This window comes from Rhodamnia argentea, chromosome 1 (genome assembly GCF_020921035.1).
Source record: "Rhodamnia argentea isolate NSW1041297 chromosome 1, ASM2092103v1, whole genome shotgun sequence".
NCBI lineage: Eukaryota > Viridiplantae > Streptophyta > Magnoliopsida > Myrtales > Myrtaceae > Rhodamnia > Rhodamnia argentea.
This window is the reverse complement of record NC_063150.1, coordinates 30,019,728-30,041,364: the sequence shown is the minus strand read 5'-3', so window position 1 is coordinate 30,041,364 and position 21,637 is coordinate 30,019,728. Positions and strand designations below refer to the sequence as shown.

Here is a 21,637-nt window from a genome sequence, read left to right as displayed (position 1 = left end):
TTTAAGAGCTGGGACAAATCCTGCATGCAATGAAAGTAAATAGTGATCATGGGGTGAAACGATCTACACAAAATCATTATGCTCATTTACAAGACAAACGGTAACATCAATGGCTCAAAATTGCTACATCATCATTGATGATTTTTTCACGCCCCTCCGAAGCGACTACACCCTTCTGCACTTCCTCCTTCGGGAGCGGATTCCCTAGTTCTCAAAGTGCACTTTTGGATCAATGGGTGTCCATGTGTTCATGTGCAGGCAAATCTTTGTGTCTATGCACGCGCTGATGAATGTCTCAAAGAAGGTTCTCTCCACTTCAAAAACTAGCTTCACTCAGAACTGCAACTTTGATCATCCACACACGAGACATCTGCACGAGTCACACTATCCTCAAGAACCCACGAACTTCAATCAGGAAGTTGGTCAGGTTCTTCCTAAACCTTTGGTAATTCATCCGATCGAGTGTGCAAGAAAGCTGATTCGAACTTGTGAGAGATTGCAATGCATTTGTCAGCCTTGATTTAAATGTTTGATTCGCCTGTCGCTCTATCAACTCATTGCCTAGTTTCTGTAAAATACAAGGAGTCAAGCAGTATCATTTTCATTAAATATCTAACATGCTAGTTTGGTTACGCGCTAAACAATTCAGCAGGAGTACATAATCAAATCGACATTTAAGTGCATATGTACCTGGTATAGGCCTTGCTCACAGAGTATCAAGGGAAAGAGCGCATCTGCAGCAGCACCGACTAGATCGGGACTGAAACAGCAGAATTTAAACATGAGACGAGATAGCTACTAATATTCTATTTACAAGAAATAAATTGATGAGTTCCCTACCTATAATCCTCAAAAAGAAGTAGCTGCAATGTTGTACGAAGGAACCGACTAAAAATGCCTTCCTGTAGTTCGCCCTTGGGATTTCTAAGACTCGAGGCATGGGATCCCAAGCCCATCTTCCCACTAGCTGTTTCCTTGTAGTGGTAGGAAGCAAGTGCTCGAAGAGCTCTTAGACACATGTTAACCACTTCTGAATCCTAAATCGTGTGGAGAAATTGACGTTTTCACGTTACAAAAAGAAATAAGGCCACAAGCCAAAGCAAATGCATATCAACCAAGCACCAAGGAGAAGAATGCCAATTTTGATGATGCTATTTACTGGAGCCATGAGCAATCAAGAAACATATATGAGAAATAACTTTCTTCCGACCGATTCATCAACCTATAGTTACTAAAAGAATGAATTTCCTTTCACGAAGAAAAGCTGAAAGCATTACCTGATGATGTAGACCAAATTGAAGAGTCTCAAGAATATGACTAAAGGCTTCATTGTTTAGTTGTCCCACCATTTCAGGATATACTTCCAACATATGTGACAGCAAGGAGAAGTACTGCAGTGATAAAAAGAAAAGAAGGGGAGTAAACATCATGCAGAACTCAAAGAAAAAAGTCCCAAGTCCATTTCTCGTACGACGTGTACGAACTCAACTCACATCTCGACAAAGCTTGGGGTACTTCAGCAACTCCAAAGATATCAGAGGAGTGACTATATGAAGACCATAGAAGACAACCTGCAAAGTTGATAATTAGACACCATCCAACACATCTCTTAGTGCTTTGCATCATAAGATTCACCTGAGATATGCTTGTTCCATGGGCTTCCAAAGAATCCGATGAAAAATCAACCTACACTCGATCAAGTATGGTAGAATAAATGATTTACAATAGTAAAATACATATAACATTAGGAGAGGCAAACCACGAAATCATGAATGAACATAAGTGTAAGAGTACCAGATCTTTTGAACAAAGGCTAGCAAGGAGTTGAAGCAGAGCCCGCAGATCTTTGTATTTCTCTGATTTTGCATCATTGAGTAAGCTGCTTGACAGACTTAAGGAAATCTGGAAGAAGGGAGGAAACCAAAATAATCACAGTAATATGATGCTAAACCCTTAAGATAGTAACAGAAAAAGCATAACACTGGCAGCTAGAACATAAACAAAATGTGTTACAAGAACAGCTTGATTTTCAGAAAAGAATCCTAGTTTGGACACCATATGGAGGTATAGTGAGTCTAGAAAAGCGAAACAAGAGTTGAAAAGGTAAATGGTCCTGGAAATAATTATCCAGTCAAGGGCTTCAATCATGACTTCTTCACAATCTTACAGAGAAATTCAGCCAGCCAACAAGAAGAGTCTACCTTGAGATAGTTTTCTTACCTTGCCAATATTGTGAGATGAGTAAAGTTGAAGCAAGCGCATACAGTAATCAATAACAACTGTGGTCTCTTGTGCTTCGAGGTAGCTAATTTGTCCCTCCACCCATTCAACAACAAATTTCAGCAGCAAATAAATGACTGCAGACTACACAATAGAAAGGGGTTAGTCTCAAATAAACCTTTGGCATCCAATACGATAGTGTAGTCAAGTGTGTATCTACTGCAGCTAAAAAATGAAATAAAAGAATACACTGACATCACAATCAATTAGATCCTTTGCAAAACACAAGCTTTGCTTACAATGTTAGGAAGTCTGTTAATAATGACATTGGAAATCCTTTTCATCATTCTCCAAGTCAAGAAATTTTCTATGTACTTGAGTATGGCACAAATTGATTTTTAATCTTAAAGCCAGGATTTGTTATTTCAGCTTCAGTTGTTGAGGAAAACTGCGAAGGGATTCACAAAGCTGCATAAACTAGAAACCAAGAGGCACTTGTGCTACCAGAAGTTAACACCATCAAAGAAAATTACATTTTCTTCTTTTACTGAGAAAACAACTACAAATTTCTAACTACATAAAGATACATCATTAATCTGCTGGACCTAAATTCTTTGCTATGACACAGATTTCATTTTACTTCAACGACGACTTAACATGGGGAGGTTTTTGCCAAATATATACATGAATACCTCATGCTTATAAACTTCAAGAAGAATCAAAGTAGAATTTAATATTGAAGACCCCATCTGATATATGGACTTCTGCATTCGAGGTTCTGATGCACTGGCAGCTCCACGAAGCCGCTCCAACAGGCAAGTAACCTACATAAGGCCACTTCAATGAAAAATGAGGAAGAAAATGGCGACTGACAGGTGTGCAGTTAAACAATTGGAGCTTGTTGCTGCATGTTGGTGTAAAAAGAATCCATCCCTTACCGACAGGATGGTATCGGGCTGTTCAGCAACTCTTTTCAAATCATTCTTGGAGGATATCTCTACTAGGTATGCTGTCATATGCCCCATAAGAATTCTCACATACCTGAGAAAAAACTTTGGCATTAGTCCTGAGGCACACAATCAGCAGCGGTTTGAATCATTCTTGAACAAAGAGGAGAACTGCACTCACTGATTTGCTGACTCAGAATCTCTAAAGCCAGATGCAGAAAGAACAAGTGTTTGAGCCAACGATTTCTAACAAAGAGAAAGAAGAAGTTCAGCTAAAGGGAGAAAGTACTATAACCCATTCAAAAAAACTATAACTCGTACCTGGTGAGATGCATTCAACATAAACAGCATTTTCTCATTAGCAAAAGCAATGGCCAGCTTGCTCCAGGATTCCTATAAAATACATCAAGACAGACTACATTTATGCCAAATAACAAGAATTTTAAGTTTCTCAAAGTATCTACTTACCAGATATTCACGGTTATTGATAACAACATAAAAATTAAGCAGCTTACCAGCGTTACAAGGTGTATGCATATGTTTTTTTGCCTAACTAGTGCATGAAGCAGCTGGTAACAGGTCAGGCCCTATACAAAGTATAAAAAGTATATAATTAGTCCATCATTTTGAAAAAGTTTCTAATATATTGAAAGAACACAGTTAGTCCGGGGCAATGCCCAAATTATGGGAAACAGAAGTATTCTTGAAGCAGGAGACAGAAATTTCAGCACAAATGTGAAAAACCATCACACAATGCATCATATGGTACTTGAAAAAAAAAAAAAAAGCATCTGGTAAGCAAGTTGAATTGCCACAGATAGAACAGAAATAGCAGTTCATCAGAAATTTGCTGGAGCAATATGAAGAATATGCCTCTCTTCTGCAATGAGTTCTAATGCTTCCGTCGTTTTATTCTCTTTTTCCTCTTCCAATCTCTCTCCGTTATTCTTTTTGCCTATCACCGTCACTTTTTGTTTTTCCTAATGGGTGAATGTTGACTGAACACTATTTCATTTCTTCTGTGATGAGTTCTAATGCTTCCATTTTTTTTCATGTTTTCTTTCTCAATTCCTCCCTCTCATTCTTTTTGCCTATTCCCGTCACCATCTTTTTAGTTACTTCCATCAGGTTGCTCTATTTCCCTCAATTTGTCAACTTTGTATTATAACAGCAGGTAAAGACATCCAAAAACCAACATCTAGGGCCTGACACGTTACTTTTCAGGACCCAAAGGAATTGCAAGAAAACGTGAGATATTTCAGCTGCGAAAAATTGTAAAGCAACAGTAGGTCCCGTTTTATCAAGGCACACTAACCTTTGCAAATCACACCACATAAAACAAAAATATACATATAGAAAGAGAATTATTTCTGTGATAGGAAGTGTCCATCCGTATGCTAGAAAGATAGAAGCTTAATCAATGACTGTACCTGCAAAAACTTCTCCCCTGGATAGGACATGAATGTTGCTATGGCTACCCGGACAATGATGTCAAGCACAGTCTTGCCATGATCATACTCACTGAAATATCTGAGTACAGTTTGCCCAGAACTTATTGACTGAACTTGGTGCATATTATCAGCTTTTGAACTGTAACTGCTGTCTTGAGATCCTTCCGGTGACATTAGATAAGTCTGGGACCATCTTGCAAGGAACCATATTATAGCCTAGAAAAAGCATTTGCTTCAATACATAAATCAAGAGCAAGGCTAGTGCAAAGTGAAAGCCCAGACAAGTTCAAGCATGCCAAAAATGCGTAGTCTGATTGAAGAATAACTTTATAGACATGGCCACATAATATTTCAAAAAGTATGCGACCAAGGATTTGGTATGTGACAATGGAAATGGTGACATGCAATTTCTGTGTGTATCTACTGCCAAAATCTTCTGGCGAAGAGTCAAAATAGGTAGTTGACCCTAACATACATAATGTGGCTTATATTACTACTTGCATGATAAGACTGATAAGAAACTCTTGCACATCATCCTAAAGTAATCGTTAAATTGAATACCAACTTACATCCAGTGAAAATCTCTTCTATAGGTAAATAGGAATAAACTGCATCCACATTAACAGGGAATGAACTTGAGGTGTACCTCCATAAGTCTCGGACTGAAAAATGATGATCTACTTTCCGGATTCAAACTTTGTTCAGCAAACCTGACGATTGAGCTGCAACAACAAAGGAGAATCATATAAAAATATCCCACGTGAAGGACCAATCATTCTCGCACAAAGTAAAACAAGCTCTGGTAGCATCACAGTCCTGCAAGGTAAAGTGAGAAAAAAAAAAAAAAAAAACCATCGTTGCATTGGCAAATTAGTCAGCTTTACACTACTGCAACCGATTTGAAGGCTTACAATGTCTCCAAGCTGTGTAGCAGAGCTCATAGGCCAGACAATTAAATTAAGCACGCAGGAGAACAAGTGCACATTGCCTCTTTTCAATTACTTCTTCTACAAACCAAGCAAGATTTTCTTTTCATTCTTGTTATGTGCGTATATACCAATATCGATTTATTGTAGAAGCAGAACAGGAGCATTTACACATCTTATGACCACTAGTAAATTAATAAAATGATTAATCAACTGTGGAAGTCCAATGAAAATCTTTAGCGGTGAGCATCTTTGTCTAGCATCATCCAATGTGTTGGTCAACCTAGTATTACACCAGTAAGTATTAGGTACTTTCTTGATGAGGAACATATGTTTCGACATACACCTGAAACTTTCAGGTATGATGATGTGCTTGTGCAACATGACATGTCAAGCATGTTCATGACCCAGCACAAGTGCGCAAAAGACACGACTACAGGACAAATTCATACTTGAGTTATTCTCTGCAGAGTCTGACAGTAGCATGGAAGCAAATAAAGAAAGTGAACGTTCTGATATTGCTATCAGATAGCTGGAATTAGACTTGAAGCAGAAGGCTTCAGTAGCAAAAGTTAGAAAGGAGGTTTTTTACAAAACCAGTATTCTTTATGCCCTCATATGCCCTTTTGTACAAAGAGGATGCAATATATGACTAAATTTTTGTCAAGGGAATTGTTCGAATGTTAAATACACTGCACTTAGAAGTATGTGCCGTTGTCTCATAAGGTCAACAATGAAAAGTACCTACAAAGGATGACAACAGGATTTTTATCTGGTACCACAGAATCCGCAATATGCCTTTGTATAGCAGTTGGAACCTGCAATCACATTGCATAAGCACAAACCGTCAAGTTATGGGATTACTGTTTGAATATGTCATCCTTAACCTTAAATAAAGACAAGCATATCTTGCATTATCTTTAATGAAGAGCTGTCTTAACGTGGAACTGGTTTGCATGGAAACATGAATGAGTAACAGTCATTTTGTCACTACTAGGAGCCAGAACACATATCTTATGCCATTTTGCTCTACCATCACCGTGTTCTGAAGAATCTTGATTTACAGTCTTTTGAAGATCTCATATGTTCTCAGACCTCACCTATGCCTTCTGGATGGAGTCATTATGGTAAACTTATGGCTTCTTTTTAAAGCATCCAAACAGCTCAGATTTCATACGTCAAAACCACATCATACAAGTCTCTTCTATCTTATCCTCAATTGCCTGTCCCCATCATCAAAACATTGTTAAATATATTCTCTCATTCTAGCTTTTCTTCATTGACTCATCTTTGCTTTCTATTGCATGACAGGAGCATGCCTGACCTCAGAAGTGATGTCAAAGATTAATACATGGGAAAAGGTTATTTCTGCAGTGAACTGCTTTACAAACATTCTGGTGAAATTTGGTTCATCCCATTCTCAGGAAGAAAATCGACGGTGAGGTGCTTGGAACTCTTGGGCATGCTTAATATCAGACATATTTGGCCCCATCCATCCATGCCAAGTTTAATTACCCAATTTGATTAGAGGGGATTCTAGATTAGACGGGATTTTTCCAGGGTTAGTAAAGGAACAACAGACAACTGCGACATGCATCTCATGAAACTGACACAAGAAAAGCACGGAGCAAATATCATTTTTTTGCACTGGTTTCATGCGAGTCATGTGAACTATCAAATTACCAGGTCCTATGTGAGACCCACATCATCTAACAGCTCACATGGATCGGGTTAGGCTCACATAAGCTGGATGTTTCTAAAAATTGCTTAGCAAGAAGGGTAAATTGAAGCCGGCATTTTATTGGTGATCATAAGACATTCTTCAAGCACAGAGAGCTTGTCTTTTTCCTGAACAAGCAGGGCCAATGATTTCAAAGAGAGAAGAAGCCATTTCCTAGCGGATGTTTAGCCAAAAGGACTGTAAAACTCGTGGCAAAGCTCAACTTCTTGTTGCATCACAAACATATACCTCTCTCTGACAAGAACAGTATTGTAATGAAAAGGCAAATGCAACAAAATGCCAAATCAAGGAATCTTATCATTCTGAAAATAATCAATTGAATCTAAAGCAACAGTCATTTTCTCCAAAGAATTAGCTAAGGGTAAACTTTATGATTGTAGTGAAAAAATATGTCTGAAGGAAAATATTGACAATGTACCAGGGGTGTCTCTCCTTCGCCTTCATCAGCAAGTACATGGCCCGTTATTAATAACAAAGAGTAGACTTCTTCCAAGGTTTCGGTTGGATCTAAAGAGCCCCCGCCCTACATATTGCGTAAATAATTTAGTAGACAAGCCACAAACAGTGAGAATGGAACAAATAATGAAAATTTATCCGGAAAAGGCAAGACGCGAATAATTTAAAGGGAGAAGAATCTTATCAAAGCAACCCATGGTAATTGTATTGCGCATAACTATGAATTGAATGGCTCATGACAGATTTATACTTCTACACATCCTTGATCAGCTTACATCCAGGTTCTGTACTTATAAATACACCAAACTTCTAACCGCTTTTGGAGAGATCCTTAGATCAGACAAAAGAAGACAATCAGTAAATGACTTGGAGAAACATGAAAGTTATCCTGGACGCTTTACTGACACTTCCTCCAAGACCTTCCTTCTATTTGCCAATCTCCTGTCCAAGCATACTCTTTATGTCACTTACAGATATGTACATTTCCACCTAAAGTTTACTTTTGTTTCCTTTTTTGTGCACTAGAACCGTATATTTACGAAGAAAAACACCACCTATGGGAACCTAATCTTTCAATTACCTCGCAAGTCAGTGAGCAATCAAGTAACATTAGTCAATTAGGAAAATGTCCAATCTCAGGAGTTCCTAATATGGCACAGAGAGTGACTGCATCAAATATAGGATAGCCGTTTGAATGATGAATTAAAATTCAAAAATCAATCTCCATGTCAACTACTAGCCATCCAAATACTTCCCAGGAAAACAAATAACCAAGAAAATGCTACACCTAGAGCAAAGGCCATCAAAATATATCAAAGCAAACCTGATGTAGACGTGTAAACCGTTCAGTGCAATGTCTTGTCAGCAAAGGTATTGCAACATCAATAGCGGCTCTTGCAATAAGAGCATAAGAGCTTAGCCTTTCATCCATTGCTGTAAATATAGGTCGACAATAAAATCCTTCGAGCATTAAATCTAATAAAAACACCTTGCTAACAAAAGGAACTAAAGCCATGAAGGAAAGGCAAAGACGAATAAGTTCTGACATTGAACTGACTTACCAGAAATGGAAGTATGAAGGTAGTCCGAGTCAACATCGTCATTGAAGGCAGAAGCAGAAGCAGCTGTGGTACCAAGATTTAGCCAAATGCTTGTGGCAGAGAAACAAAGTGATGCTGCAAACAACCTACATAATTACCTTTTAGCTCGGACTCTACAATGAATGTGAAGAGGGTGGCCGCAGCATCAACACCTTCAGGTGGAAGTAGTACAATCCCACCAGCACTATCCAGAGGCTAATAATAGAAAATAAGTTCTTTTAAAATTATGGTTCATGGTTGAAAATGAGAAACTTTAGAAGATAAAGGGAATAAGATTATCCAAAGAAAGGATTCGAGCTATACTGTTCAAACTTCCGGAACTCGCAAACAAAGATCTTCATTATAATTAGGAAATTTTACTGATAAACTGCCGGCTAAGCCATTCAGCTGAATTATTTGAAATCCACTCACCCTCCTCTATGGCGTAGAGATAAGCAATTTACTGAAAAATGGATTCTGTTCGATGTTTCTAGACGCAAATGATATCATTGCATGCATGCTATGAAACATTGACAATATATACCATGAGCAGAGCAGTCCAGGTATCTAGTAAGATATCACGCGCCTCCCAGCTCCATGTTTCCTCATCAGGGGCCTTTGTCATGAGGACTTTTATGACTTCACACATCAAGGTAGATAACAGGGTAAAGGTACCAAATGGCCTGACAAGTGGAATATGTCAATTCGTTTTAGGCCTTACATACAGATAACAGCTATCAAGTAGCAATCCAGCAATCAAGAGCTCCGCGCATCATTACATAACACCAAGAATTAAGCATGAACAGAATAATAACCTAATTGATTTAAGGAGTTGGTTAAACATAGTTGGACTTGTCACAGTTGCCATAGCCAACAGTGCCCGGCAACCATCAAGCATCTCACTGCATAAACAGGAAAGAAGAATTTGATGGGTCACTAAAACTGTAAGAATTGATGGGACCACAGCCAACTGCTCTAAAAGCTTAAGCTGTTAGAAGAAGGCGTGGTTTAATATTTATATATTCTAACACTCCCCCTCACGCTTAGTCTGGTCTTTTTGCCTAGTACTAAGCGTGGAAATATTCATTTGGGGAGGCAAATAGGGGCCTGGAAAGATTTGAACTTAGGACCACCTGCTCCGATACCATGTAAGAATTGATGGGACCACGACCAACTGCTCTAAAAGCTTAAGCTGTTAGAAGAAGGCGTGGTTTAATATTTATATATTCTAACAAAAACATAGTCAGAGAAATAGCCAGCAGCTGAAGGTGATTCAGAGAAAAGTGACCTTTCACTCTTTCCACATTCAATCTGTTTTGAAACAAGATCTGGTGGGTCTATCCAGTGTATAATCCCTGAAAGCAGTTGTAGCAGATGATGCTCCTGCAGTTGTCCGTTGTCTGCATATTAAATGACGACTAGTGTCAGCAAAGTGAATTCTTAAAATCAAGAGGAAATCAGAGAAATGGCTGATTCTTACAGCTACCTGATGTTAATGAAAAGCTAATGAAAGGAAAATCTTAAATTTCATGAATGAAGAGAGGTTAATCACAAGCTCAGGGGAAGTGCCAATCCTGAACTGATAATAAAAGCCACTTTCTTCGGTTTTGGAGGATTCTTTTTTTTCAGGGGAGGGGGGAAAGCATCTGGTATGATTGCTGCTGTGGCAAGAGATCTATAGCTGCATAAGATTTCCATTCAACAAGCTGACAATGATTACTACTCTGAAATATTACAAAGATCGAATAATATATTTGACTTCAGGTTTAAATACCATGATTTCCTAATAGCAATTCGAGGTGTCGCATCAGTTTGCCAATTCCAAATAACAATGCAATCTAGGAACTGGCTCAAGCAACAATATTGATATACAGCTTATTACTAGATGACCAGCCTTGGATCAGAAATGAACCACAATGTTTGTTCATCAATCAGTCTACTTGATGGCATTTACTTGGTCCTTATGCCCACCAGAACATACCATAGGACATTGTTAGTATGACACCTTCACCAGATTAATTACTATATTGCCAACATTCAATATACGATTCTAAAGTGTACTTCCACCCTGATCAGTCGTTCAGAAGTGCTTGAAAATTATATGCTACCAAACCCAAGCAAAACAAACAACTGAAGGATTAAACTGATAATGGCATCGTAAACTGCTTTAACCTAAAAAGGAGACGAGAGTTTGTTGCTTTGAAGATAAATTAAACATTCAATTTTGAGTTGTACTTGTACCTGAAGGAAATATCGTGCCTGTCAAAGAACAGTACTGCATAATAAGCTTTCGAGCAGAAACTGCAATTGGGCAGTCTATTGAAAAGCCTTCATGGGAAAACTTCTGTCTAAGAGCTGTGTATAAGTTCAACAGCCAAACAATATCTCTGCTTGAAATTAAGATGTCACGCCATCCAGGACCAGGCTATTAACAGCAAATAAAACCAGGATATCATTATCAATACGGTGGCAAAGATATATCAAGTACGGTACAGGTAAACATTGTACAGGATCAGATGAAAAGGTCAAATATTATACTACAGAAGTTCTTAAGAATAGAAAGGAACCAACAAGCACCAACAGTATGCAGAATGATCAGACAATTTCCTGACTTCTCCCAGTTCTTAAGTCACTTATCTGAATACAACAGCACAAATTGTTGCACAAAATGAGAAGCTATTGAGAAAACAAACCTGCACTAAGATGCACTCACTCCTGTTGGACAATCCAGCATCTTGTCTAATCCCACTTGAGAAAACATTGACCCCTTTTTTGCCATTTGAGTTGCATTGGAATTCCCAATTCAGAATTTGGAGAATGAGACGAAGTGCAGCTGTACAAACTTTAACCTCATCTACTGCAGAATCAGACTCAGTTATTTTGTTTGCAACGCTTAGAGCAGCATCGCGTGTCCAACAATAGAACACCTACCATTAAGTACAATGAAGAACATATAAATAGGCTATCATATAACATGATGCATGATTTGCATGAAAATGTCTGAATAGCCAGCCAATCTATAAGGGCAGCTTCACTCGCAGTAAGCATAAGAAAACAGGTGTGACAGTGACATGTCACCTTCAAATAGTCCAGCTCCAGTGACCTACGGCATTGCTCATGGAACTCCCTAGGAAGGCCCATAGCACTCGATGTAGAAGGAGAAAACTCTGACACCCGAGGGGGCAACAAAGTAATCCTAAGGGCGAAAGCAAGCAAAGAGTCCATTCAGATACTATGCACCAAAAACTATGTAAGATTGTAAAAACTCCAAATACCAAGGATTCCAAAAAATTGATTCCTATAAACTGCACATGTACACCATGAATCCCAAGAGAAGCCTGTTTAATCTGTAAATGGAAGATTGTCAGATACAAGAAAGGGAGAAAAATATAGGTATGTATATTAACATAATGTATTCTAAAACAGCATGGCATACGTGTTCAAAGAGTGGGATAGGAAAAAGTTTACAAAAGAGAGATCTATAGATGAAGGAATGTGAATTTCAAGGCATCCTCGTAAACTTATGCATCATAACATAATCTCTTATAGACCAAACTCCTTGTAAGATGTAAGACTCGCAGAGAACAATTTTAAAAGCTTTATTCTTTGGTAATAATACAAAATGCTTTATTTGATTTACTATGTCGTGGAAGCAGATTTTTCGAGGTTGAAATAACTCATGCTTCCCCACTCTACGTGTTTAGAGCAACCAAGCAAATGGATTCCTTGGTAATAATCATAGAGTTCCTCCAATATAGTAGCAACAACAAAGTAAAAATCCACATAAAATGTCATTTGATTGAGAGAGAGAGGAACCTTATTTCTAAATCATCCCTGAAAACAGTGACCTTACAATCTGACTAATCAGTTTCTTATTCTGTTTTAAGTTCTTAAAAACAGAAAAAAGAACACCTCTGTATAAGTTCGAAGGATGGAGTGTTCGTGTAAAATCTTGAATAACAAAGAGCGTTAAGAAGGAAGAGACGTTGATGCAGTAAGGGAAGGAATAACTGACAAAGCAAAGACAAAAAACAGGTCACCCACCAAACAAGACAACGGCAAAGAATAATTATCTAACATGAAAAATTTTGTAGTTTATACATCTTTCAGGAGTACACCATTTAGAAAGGAAAAGGGAGAACAAAGTTCATGTAGATGTAAGGAGAATGTAGCAAAGACAGTAGCCCCAGTAGTTACTAGTGTGATTCACCAAAGATTGGGAAGATTTACGTACTACTCAAAGAAGGGAAAAACTAAGGAAAAGGGATGGAAGGGGCTACCAAGTAAATTTAGGAAGAAAAACATGAATTTATCGGAGGTTGAAAAGAAAACACGCTATCACATTAAAAATTTGTCAGAAAAGCTTCTAGAATCTCAAAGATACTTGTTGCCTCCAAATGTGCAGGCATACTCCACTGAAAAAGAAACTGGTATTACATTGCCCACCAAACACATCTATAATGGATACAAAACTTGTGAACTCATTAGAAGCGCAATTCATCTACAGCTAATGGGGCCATAATTAGCCGATTTTCAATCTGTACCACAAGACTGAAGAATATAGGCATAGGGAAGAGGACGGAAATAAACTGTTCATTGGGTGTCTTAGGCTGTGCATGGTAACCATTCTATTCCGGAAAATTGATTCTGATTAAAATGACTTTTTCTGATTCTATTCCTGGATAGAGTTTAGAGAATCAGAACGTGTTTGATAACTGTCTAAAATTTTATGTTCCTGGAATAGAATTTCTGTTCCTGGAATAGAAACGCGTTTGATAATTGTACAAAATTTCTGTTTCGAAAAACTGTCTCTCCCTAATTTTTTTCATTTAAGTCAAATAAGTATATAGTTACTTTGTAAAATTTCATCCTAAATTGAAGGCTAATTTCCAATGCACACTAAAATATTTTAAAATACTTTTTTTTTTTAAGCATGTCATAAATGAAACACAAATTTTAATGCATGAAGTTTGAAATTCGATTAAAGTATGGGATAGTTCCCATATTAAGAACTCATTTTTTTTCTTTAAATGCTATATTGTCAAAAAAATATACAAACATAGCGGCCGAATAACTAAATTATCAACTGACAAAAAAAAAATCAAATTATACTCCTTGATAAGAAGTACAAGTCCTTCACTATCATTTTGCAGCTTCTTTCTTAAATCCAAGTGGGTGTTTAGCTCCAGCTCCATGTGAAGATGGTCATATTTTGTGACGCATGGCTACGAGTATATATGTTACCATCCATATGTTGGACGCCCTCATTTTTTGCGACATTTTTTGCAAAAGAGTGAAATCTATGAAATTTAAAAAATTTAGGCCCAAATTTATGAAAATGAGGTCAAACTAGCCTAATCTAAGCTTCTTCTATTTTTAGGGATTTTCTAAATTTTTTGTGATTTTTTTAAAATTTTTCAATTTTTTTATTTTATTTTATTTTTATTAGGTAGAAGAAAAAGTGACGAGAGAATTGAGAGGAAAAAGTAAGAGACGTGAGACTTTATTCTATTTTGTGATTATCAAAAGTGATTCTTTTTTTCAGAACCAAAACTTTTTTTGTTCTGAATTTTGCTCTAAAACTGATTCTGATTCTCTAAAACTGATTCCGGGAACAGAATCATAATCAAATTTATTTGCGTTACCAAATGCGATTCTCATCCTTTTTTATTCCCAGAATCAGAATAAGAGAATAAGAATGGTTAAAATGCAGGCCCTTAGTGCATTACTATTTGTCATCCTAACGGTAATTGATCACGTCTTCTATCTATTAAAAAAATCCGCAAGGACACAAGATCTACATGTCTAATAAGAAAATGCATAATAAGTGCAGGAGAACAGCACAAAAATAAATTGACACAGGTATATTCAAAGATATGGATAATAGAGAGGAAACACACCTGGTGAAAAAAGGTCTCTTTCTCAGCTGTGGAGAAATCATGCCTTTGCAAGATATTTACATGCATAACGAAAAAGGATCTTGTCAGAATGCATCTAGTGATGGATATATGGCACTTCTGAGTGACGGAAGAAAAGTAGCAATATAACTAGACAAATATACTACGCTAGGTTAGACACAAAGAAAGCATATAAGTTGTCTCTCGTGATAAAATATTGCTTGCTCTACATTACGCCAAAGACAACTATAGGAGCTTAATGTCTCTACCTGATCAAGAAGTGCATCTCAAGCCCAAGGTCCTCTGCTCAAGCTAATCGAGGACAGCTCTACTATAGCCTCAGTGAATCTAACTCCACTACCCCAACCTCACCCCCCTTTTTTTCTTTCCCCAACCCTCTATCTCTCTCCTCATTCTAGTTGTCGACTATGAGATTCAAGTCTCATACACAGTGGAATGTACATAATTACTTGCAATTTTATGATCTTGGGCAACTTTTCCGAGCTCGTCTAACAGTTATGATTAACATCAAGTTGTTAAAATGGTTTAATATGAAGCTAAAGCCTCCACGTCCACTCCCATTTGGCAAGATGGTGGCTTGAGACACTTGAAGCTACGTGGCAATTCATTGCCTCCAAATCCAACACAGTCTCCACCATATTTGACGAGCAATGGCCAGTGTATCGAGGGCAACACTAACAGTGCACGGCGACTTCTTGTACAGCAGATTTTCAAACAAACAGGATATGAAGTGATATTTTATTGCTCCGTCATCCCCAATTATCATCACCAAATACTGACAGTCGAGCATGACATAGGTGACTAAGGACCAAGTGCTACATGAACAATCCAGCCGTATGTAACGCTATAACAATGGGTAATGGGCCAATGACGTTTAAGGTGGCCCACAAGGATAGTGAGATAAACAGGTCGAGTTTGCTTTTGCAAATGACAACATTATTTTTTATGGGGCGATGTTCACTTTGCTCTACCTTTTTGTGATAAGTAACTTCATTAAAGACATGAAAATTTTCAGAAAGGACAGAATATCCAAAGGCCTACCACCATTATACCCACAAGAAAAAATTAAGGCCGTTTGCTAGCCATACTATACACATGCATTAAACTTTACAAGACTCCCAAAAGAAGAAATTTAAGGTGGTCAGCCAACAAGAAAGAGGAGATCGCCTTAATTTTTTTTCAAGCACAAACACAATATTTTCCTTCTGAATAAAAGCCAAGTTCAACTTACCAGCCTCTTTTAAGCAACTGAGCCGCCACTGATGAAACCTTTGCTAGGACATAACCCTCAGGTGAACCAGCATGTTGCATAGCAAAGCCAAGACAAAAACTGCAAACAAAGTAGCAACTCATTGTGAGGAGAACTAAGTTGAGAACTGCTTAAAAATGGACATTGCATCACAAGAATGACAGTATGATATCACTAGGTGCCACGCGAACACGATACCAATATAGTTACAATTTGACAGGGAACCACTACCAATCTTGACTTTCTCTAGAGGTTTAAGGTACATCTAGCAAGAAAAATACCTAACCAAGCTTCTCCTGTCCTCAGCAGTTAGAAAAGCCCATTCTCTGATAGCTGCATCTCGTATTGCTCCAGCAGCCTGAAACCTTGCATTTGCCACCTGAGAGTTTTCTAAAATAGAAAATTGAGTTACCAGCTCAGCATTCATGTTCTGAATCTTTAACATCCACAAACCTATACTAGCAACAAGAGACGTTGAATCCAAATAAAGTTGCCGATAAATCCTCCACTCCAGGATCAGACAGCTATGGAATGCTTCATTGGGACTTTTACGCATTCTCTAGAAAGATGTTATAGTATTCATTTAGGCTCAGGATGAATCTGATACATAAACAAGAATGATAAAATGCCTCTACTTGCTGTAACTCTCCAGCAATACTTTCTTATTCTTGCAACAACAAAAAAAAGTATGAGAAAATTTGGGGCTTGTGTGGAGGCAGACAGGCTCGACAGTGTCAAGAGATTTCTTCTCAAGTAAAATGAAATAATTACACATGTCTAAGCCTAATCTCCAGTTATCTCCCAAGTGACAGCAACTTTCAACAACTTTCCTTACTCTCCAAAGAAATTTTACCACCAAATCGAAAGATTCAATAAATCCCCAATCCATAACAAGGGTTAAAAAAGACCAAGGCTTTTACTAACCCAGAATAAATTGGCACGCCTTGTATGGTTGAGGTGATCGAGACAGAGACAATATAGTAGCTTCAGCTGCTGCTGGGTTTAGATGCATCTGGTGGGACAAAAACCACTGCTTGTTAGACCCAAGTTCCAGATCATATGTGCCACAACACTCAAATAGCCCCAATTTTTATGCGCATGAGCTAATCCTAGTTCTCTTCACCGGAAAAATAAAAACAAGAAGAAGAAGAAGAAGAAGAAGAAGAAGACGACGAAGAAGAAGAAAACATAAACTAATCCTCGTATAGAGCCAGCAAACCACATCGATCATACATGTAGACACATAACAAATCAAAACCTGAGAAACATACTCAATCAGTCAACTCTCATGCAGAAACAAGGTAACGCCACCAGGTATCATGATCAAACGCATAGCATTTCCCTTTCCAAGTCATTAACTAATAAGCCACAACTGCTCTCAATCTAATACATCGAGTACCAGCAACAAAAGGCAAAAAAAATAAATCATGAAAAGATCATTCCGACTGGCGTCTGAACTCAAAGACATGCGTCGATCGAATGAAATGATCAAAGGACTAAAACAAAATCTAAAATAGCGCAAAGAGACTGTAGAATTTCTGGCAACGGGTTATCTCTATCCAGCTCCTATTTTCCTCAGCAAGCCAAGAACGCATGCGGTTAGCGCGGGAAAACAGCTAATTTGGAGCCGTTTCGAGAGAGAGACGGAGAGATGAGACCTGAATGGAGGTGCAGGCGGCTTCGATGGCGCTCATGGTGGACTGGAGGTGGGCGAGCTCGGCGGTCGCGCCATCTCCCCCTCCGGAAAATCCCTGCATCGCTTGTTCGATCGAGAGAGAGAAGGAGAGCGATTGGTCGGGCGAACTGGCGATTCAGCGCAAATATGATAGAAGAGAAGAAGCCGAGAAGCTGCAGTCTCTTGCTCTTCTTCTTTCTAACTTGGTAGAAAGGGGAGAGACTTGCTTTTTGCTAGCGACACGCCGTTTTTTCCACGTAGATATAGCAGAAGCCCCAAAATGACATTTAATTTACAAGTGGAAATGTCCCTACTTAGCAAAATAATTTTTTTAAAGTATAATGCATTGGCATCACTCGTGACCCGAAAGAATCCGCACGTCGGAAATCATTTCAATTTTCGAAATACCGCGAAGCACGATAAAAAAAATGGTAAATTATACCGAAATGGTAAAATTCATAATCGATCACATGTGATTTGTTTAGTTGAAGTATTGGTTTGCAATAAAGTACCATTAACTTTTATGTATTGCATTTGTTACTTCATATTAATTTTTTAAGACGACATTTATTGTATAGCAAAAATATGTTATCGTAACGTGTCGATAATAATTTATCATGTCAAGGAAAAAAGTTAATTTTTTGTGCTATCTCGGCGGTGATATTTGCGTGTATTGTGTTCTTATCATGCAATAAGTAAGAGCTGAGATGACCTTATTTTGTGAGAGCCTGCCCATTAGTTCTTGTAAAGTTATTGGGCATCAGTGCTGAAAATTCTCCTCAGATAAACCTAATATTATTGAGTCTTGTGAGCTTTGGACCAAGTAGGGGACAAAAGTGTTTTGGAAGTTCTTCTTAGGCCCAACCTCATACCCAATAATGTTAAAAGTGACAGCAAGACAACCTTAAATCTTTTTCACACTCGCTTCAAGCAATTGACATGCTCCTCCAGTCCTCCAGGAGGAGATGTTCTTTTGAAAGCTGGAATGACATGAAACGGGCATCTGAGTGACTTTTGCCCCTCAAGGAAAACATGTTAAGATCCAGAACCGAGCACCTCAAGAAACAGTTCCAACGCAAAACATTGTCTGCTTTCAGCTCTTGCCCTCTGCTGACTTCCCTGAGGAGGCTTTTTAGCAAAAGACAGAACGAGGTATCAACTCTTTTTATTCTGCTTATAGTATGCCAAACTTGCAAAGTTAAGAAAGTATTCGCATCATGGATATGTCGAGGCTCCCGGATAAATTCGAGGCTACGCAAGACAACGTTGTTCTTTGACGGGACGCAGAGAGAAATCGTATAGTCGTCAGTCTGTATTAGACCATAATACAAGTAAACCAATACTCAATCAAATCAATTTACCGCTACAGAACCAAAAGTATTCTTTGAAAAGCACTAATATGCTACAAGGCCATGTTGCTCTCTCTTGGTGAAATGGTTGACAAACTAAATCCAAAAAAGAAAACGGCACAAAAAATTGTTGTAATTTTTGCCTGTGCTGTCTGAACTAAAAACTCAGGATTACCTGCAACACCATGAGGTTTCATTTTTCATCAAGCATTGAGCATATGGTGGTTCACATGTTGAACTGCCTTTAAGTTCTCCTATCACAGCAGATACTATCTTCTATAGGCATGACTTGCGCCTGCTGATTTTCTGACGTACCTTCAACCGTATCGCTTTGTGTCTACAGATATGGCTTTCGGACAAGGTCGTACCGCAGAGCAGCATGAAGTCCTCTAGACAAAACCAAACCTTAATCCAGGGGATTCTACTAGCTAAAAAAATGGGACAATTGCTCCTAGATGTCGTGTTACTACTTAGTTTCCATGTAACTAAGATCTTTGTAAACACCAAGCATGGGAAAGGTTCTGTTCAAACGCGTAGATGAATCTTCAGATATTGCACTAATGGCGGTAAGAGAATTGGCCAACTCCATCGCCTCAGCTCTCCATCCTGCAAAACTGATCCCTTCAATCAACAATATAAAAGTGGTTTCATTTGGTCGGATTCCTTTTTCAACCATGACAACAAGCAATTCAATGGCATCATCTATCCTATGCGCTTTGCTCAACCCAAGTATAACAATGTTATAAGTGATTACCGTTGGATTGAATCCACTCCTATCCATGTCTACCAACAAACTTAGAGCCTCATCCACCATACCATCTCTACACAAACAAGATATGAGAGAATTATAGGTGATTCCGTCAGGGTCAATCCCTTTGCTTATCATTTCTGATATCAACTCCAGAGCCCTATATCTATCTCCAGAGCTCCAGAGTGCGCTAAACATTGTGTTATAAGAACTAACATTTGGAGGACAACCAACTTCATCTAACTTCGCGAAGATCTCCAAAGCCTGATCACGCTTTCCATTCTTGCAAAGTGTGGCAAGGATTGTATTGTAGTTTACAATATCTGGCAAGCATCCATTAGATATCATCCTATCTAAAAATTTTATCGCCATGTCTAATTTTCCCTCTTTGCAAAATGCAGCGATCAGCGGATCATAACTATAAGCATCTGGAGTCAACCCCTTCTCAACCATAACCTCTAAGACACTCATCGCGCCCTCAATTTTCCCGTCACGACACAGAGAGCTAATGAAAATGCTGTAGGTTACAACATTCAGTTCGCAACCTTCCGCCATCATCTCTTCCACTAACTTCTCACCATCATTCCACTTCCCTTGATTCAAAAGTGCCCTCAGGAGGATGTTATAAGATATAACGTCGGGCTTGCAACCCCTAGAATTCAAGCTTTTAACAAACTCAACAGCTCGATCCACCAGTCCTTCTCTGCACAATCCCCTAATTATAGCGTTATAGGTGTACATGTCTGGTCGGAGCCCTCTCGATAACATCTCATCCAAAAGTTTCAGAGCTTCATCAATCCCGCCCTCCATAATAGTCGCCTCTATCAATATAGTGAATGTAATCACAGTTGGCAGGCAATTGTCCTTCAATAACTGATCCAACAACTTTAGAGCCAAATCGAGCTTCCCCCTACTACAAAGACTCCCAATCATGATATTATATGTGACAACATCTGGCGAGAACCCCCGGCTCCTCATCCTCTGAAGTACCCTATTGGCAGATTCAACCCGATTCGCCTTGCAAAAGCCACTAATGACCGCATTATATGAGAACACATCTGGCTCGCCATACTTCTCCAGAATCTCCATGACCCGGACAACCTTCTCGAAGTTCCTTAACCCGAATAACCCTTTAATGAGCTTTGTGCAAAGGACGACATCAGGCTTATACCCTCTATTTACCATGCGCTCGAGAAAGTAGAGGGACTCACTGTACTTGCCCGCTTTACAAGACCTACCGAGGAGCTTGATCAAATGGGAGTCCTTGGAATCAGGGGACTGGACATGAGTCGGCCCCGTCTCAGCAGAAGCACTGATCTTTGGTGGGTTTAAGGAGGTTTTAGCTTCGCTCGGATGATTGGGATGTCTACATCTAACGAAGGTGCAAACTCGGTGCGAATGTGAAGTGGGTTTTGGCTGCGAGGCGAAGGGGAGGGCTTGAGGCAAGAGCTCTAGTGAGCCAACCGATGCCATCAGGTGATGCTTCTTGGCCCCTCACTTTTTGCGGGATAACTTCTATGTCATAATCTAGAGGAAGAAGATGATGATGACAGAGAAACGAGACAACTTGCTTACCTCGGTGTTTTTGGGTTTGGTGCTCTGTCTTCTCGCCAGCGAATGAAGAAGGAAAGAGAGGAGGAGTTTTGGCGGTCGAGAGGTGATCCAAAAACGAAATCTTGCTGGACTCGCGAACCTGATAACAATTGAGATAAGGGAAGACGCAGACAAAAGTGGAAGCGAAACGCTGTCGCTTGACTGGACATGGTATGCGATGGCTGCTCGTTTAAACCCAAAATCTGAACATGGGTCGAATTATTTAAGGATAATTACAATAGTCCATGAACTTTAGTTCAACATGCAATATTATCCCTGATCTTG

At 38.8% G+C, this 21,637-nt stretch overlaps 2 protein-coding genes across 6 annotated transcripts; both read right to left on the bottom strand.

Moving 5' to 3' along the window:
• Positions 1-9: 9 nt before the first annotated feature.
• Positions 10-17,879, bottom strand: LOC115725985 (exportin-4). 5 transcript variants are annotated; one of them, XM_048278882.1, is made up of 32 exons: positions 17,646-17,874; positions 16,912-16,999; positions 16,269-16,377; positions 15,970-16,068; positions 14,721-14,763; positions 12,096-12,167; positions 11,899-11,994; positions 11,514-11,747; positions 11,062-11,245; positions 10,059-10,220; positions 9,636-9,762; positions 9,365-9,503; positions 8,940-9,036; positions 8,803-8,865; positions 8,565-8,674; positions 7,704-7,808; positions 6,289-6,362; positions 5,265-5,340; positions 4,598-4,834; positions 3,683-3,754; positions 3,489-3,560; positions 3,349-3,413; positions 3,159-3,261; positions 2,913-3,044; positions 2,221-2,364; positions 1,795-1,902; positions 1,636-1,686; positions 1,494-1,571; positions 1,278-1,391; positions 841-1,037; positions 691-760; positions 10-568 (listed from the first exon to the last, which is right to left on the bottom strand). In XM_048278882.1, the coding sequence occupies exons 1-32, from the start codon at positions 17,742-17,744 to the stop codon at positions 380-382; spliced, it is 3,609 nt and encodes a 1,202-aa protein (XP_048134839.1). In that variant the 5' UTR covers positions 17,745-17,874; the 3' UTR covers positions 10-379. The 5 variants fall into 5 exon arrangements, 4 of the variants coding, with proteins under 4 accessions (XP_048134839.1, XP_030511531.1, XP_048134844.1 ...); XM_030655671.2 differs by having other exon boundaries at positions 9,636-9,722; positions 10,109-10,220; positions 17,646-17,873; XM_048278887.1 differs by having other exon boundaries at positions 16,269-16,366; positions 17,646-17,698.
• A 1,109-nt stretch (positions 17,880-18,988) lies between these two features.
• Positions 18,989-21,549, bottom strand: LOC115725989 (pentatricopeptide repeat-containing protein At3g04760, chloroplastic). Its single transcript, XM_030655683.2, has one exon. The coding sequence runs from the start codon at positions 21,230-21,232 to the stop codon at positions 19,478-19,480; it is 1,755 nt and encodes a 584-aa protein (XP_030511543.1). The 5' UTR covers positions 21,233-21,549; the 3' UTR covers positions 18,989-19,477.
• Positions 21,550-21,637: the final 88 nt, after the last annotated feature.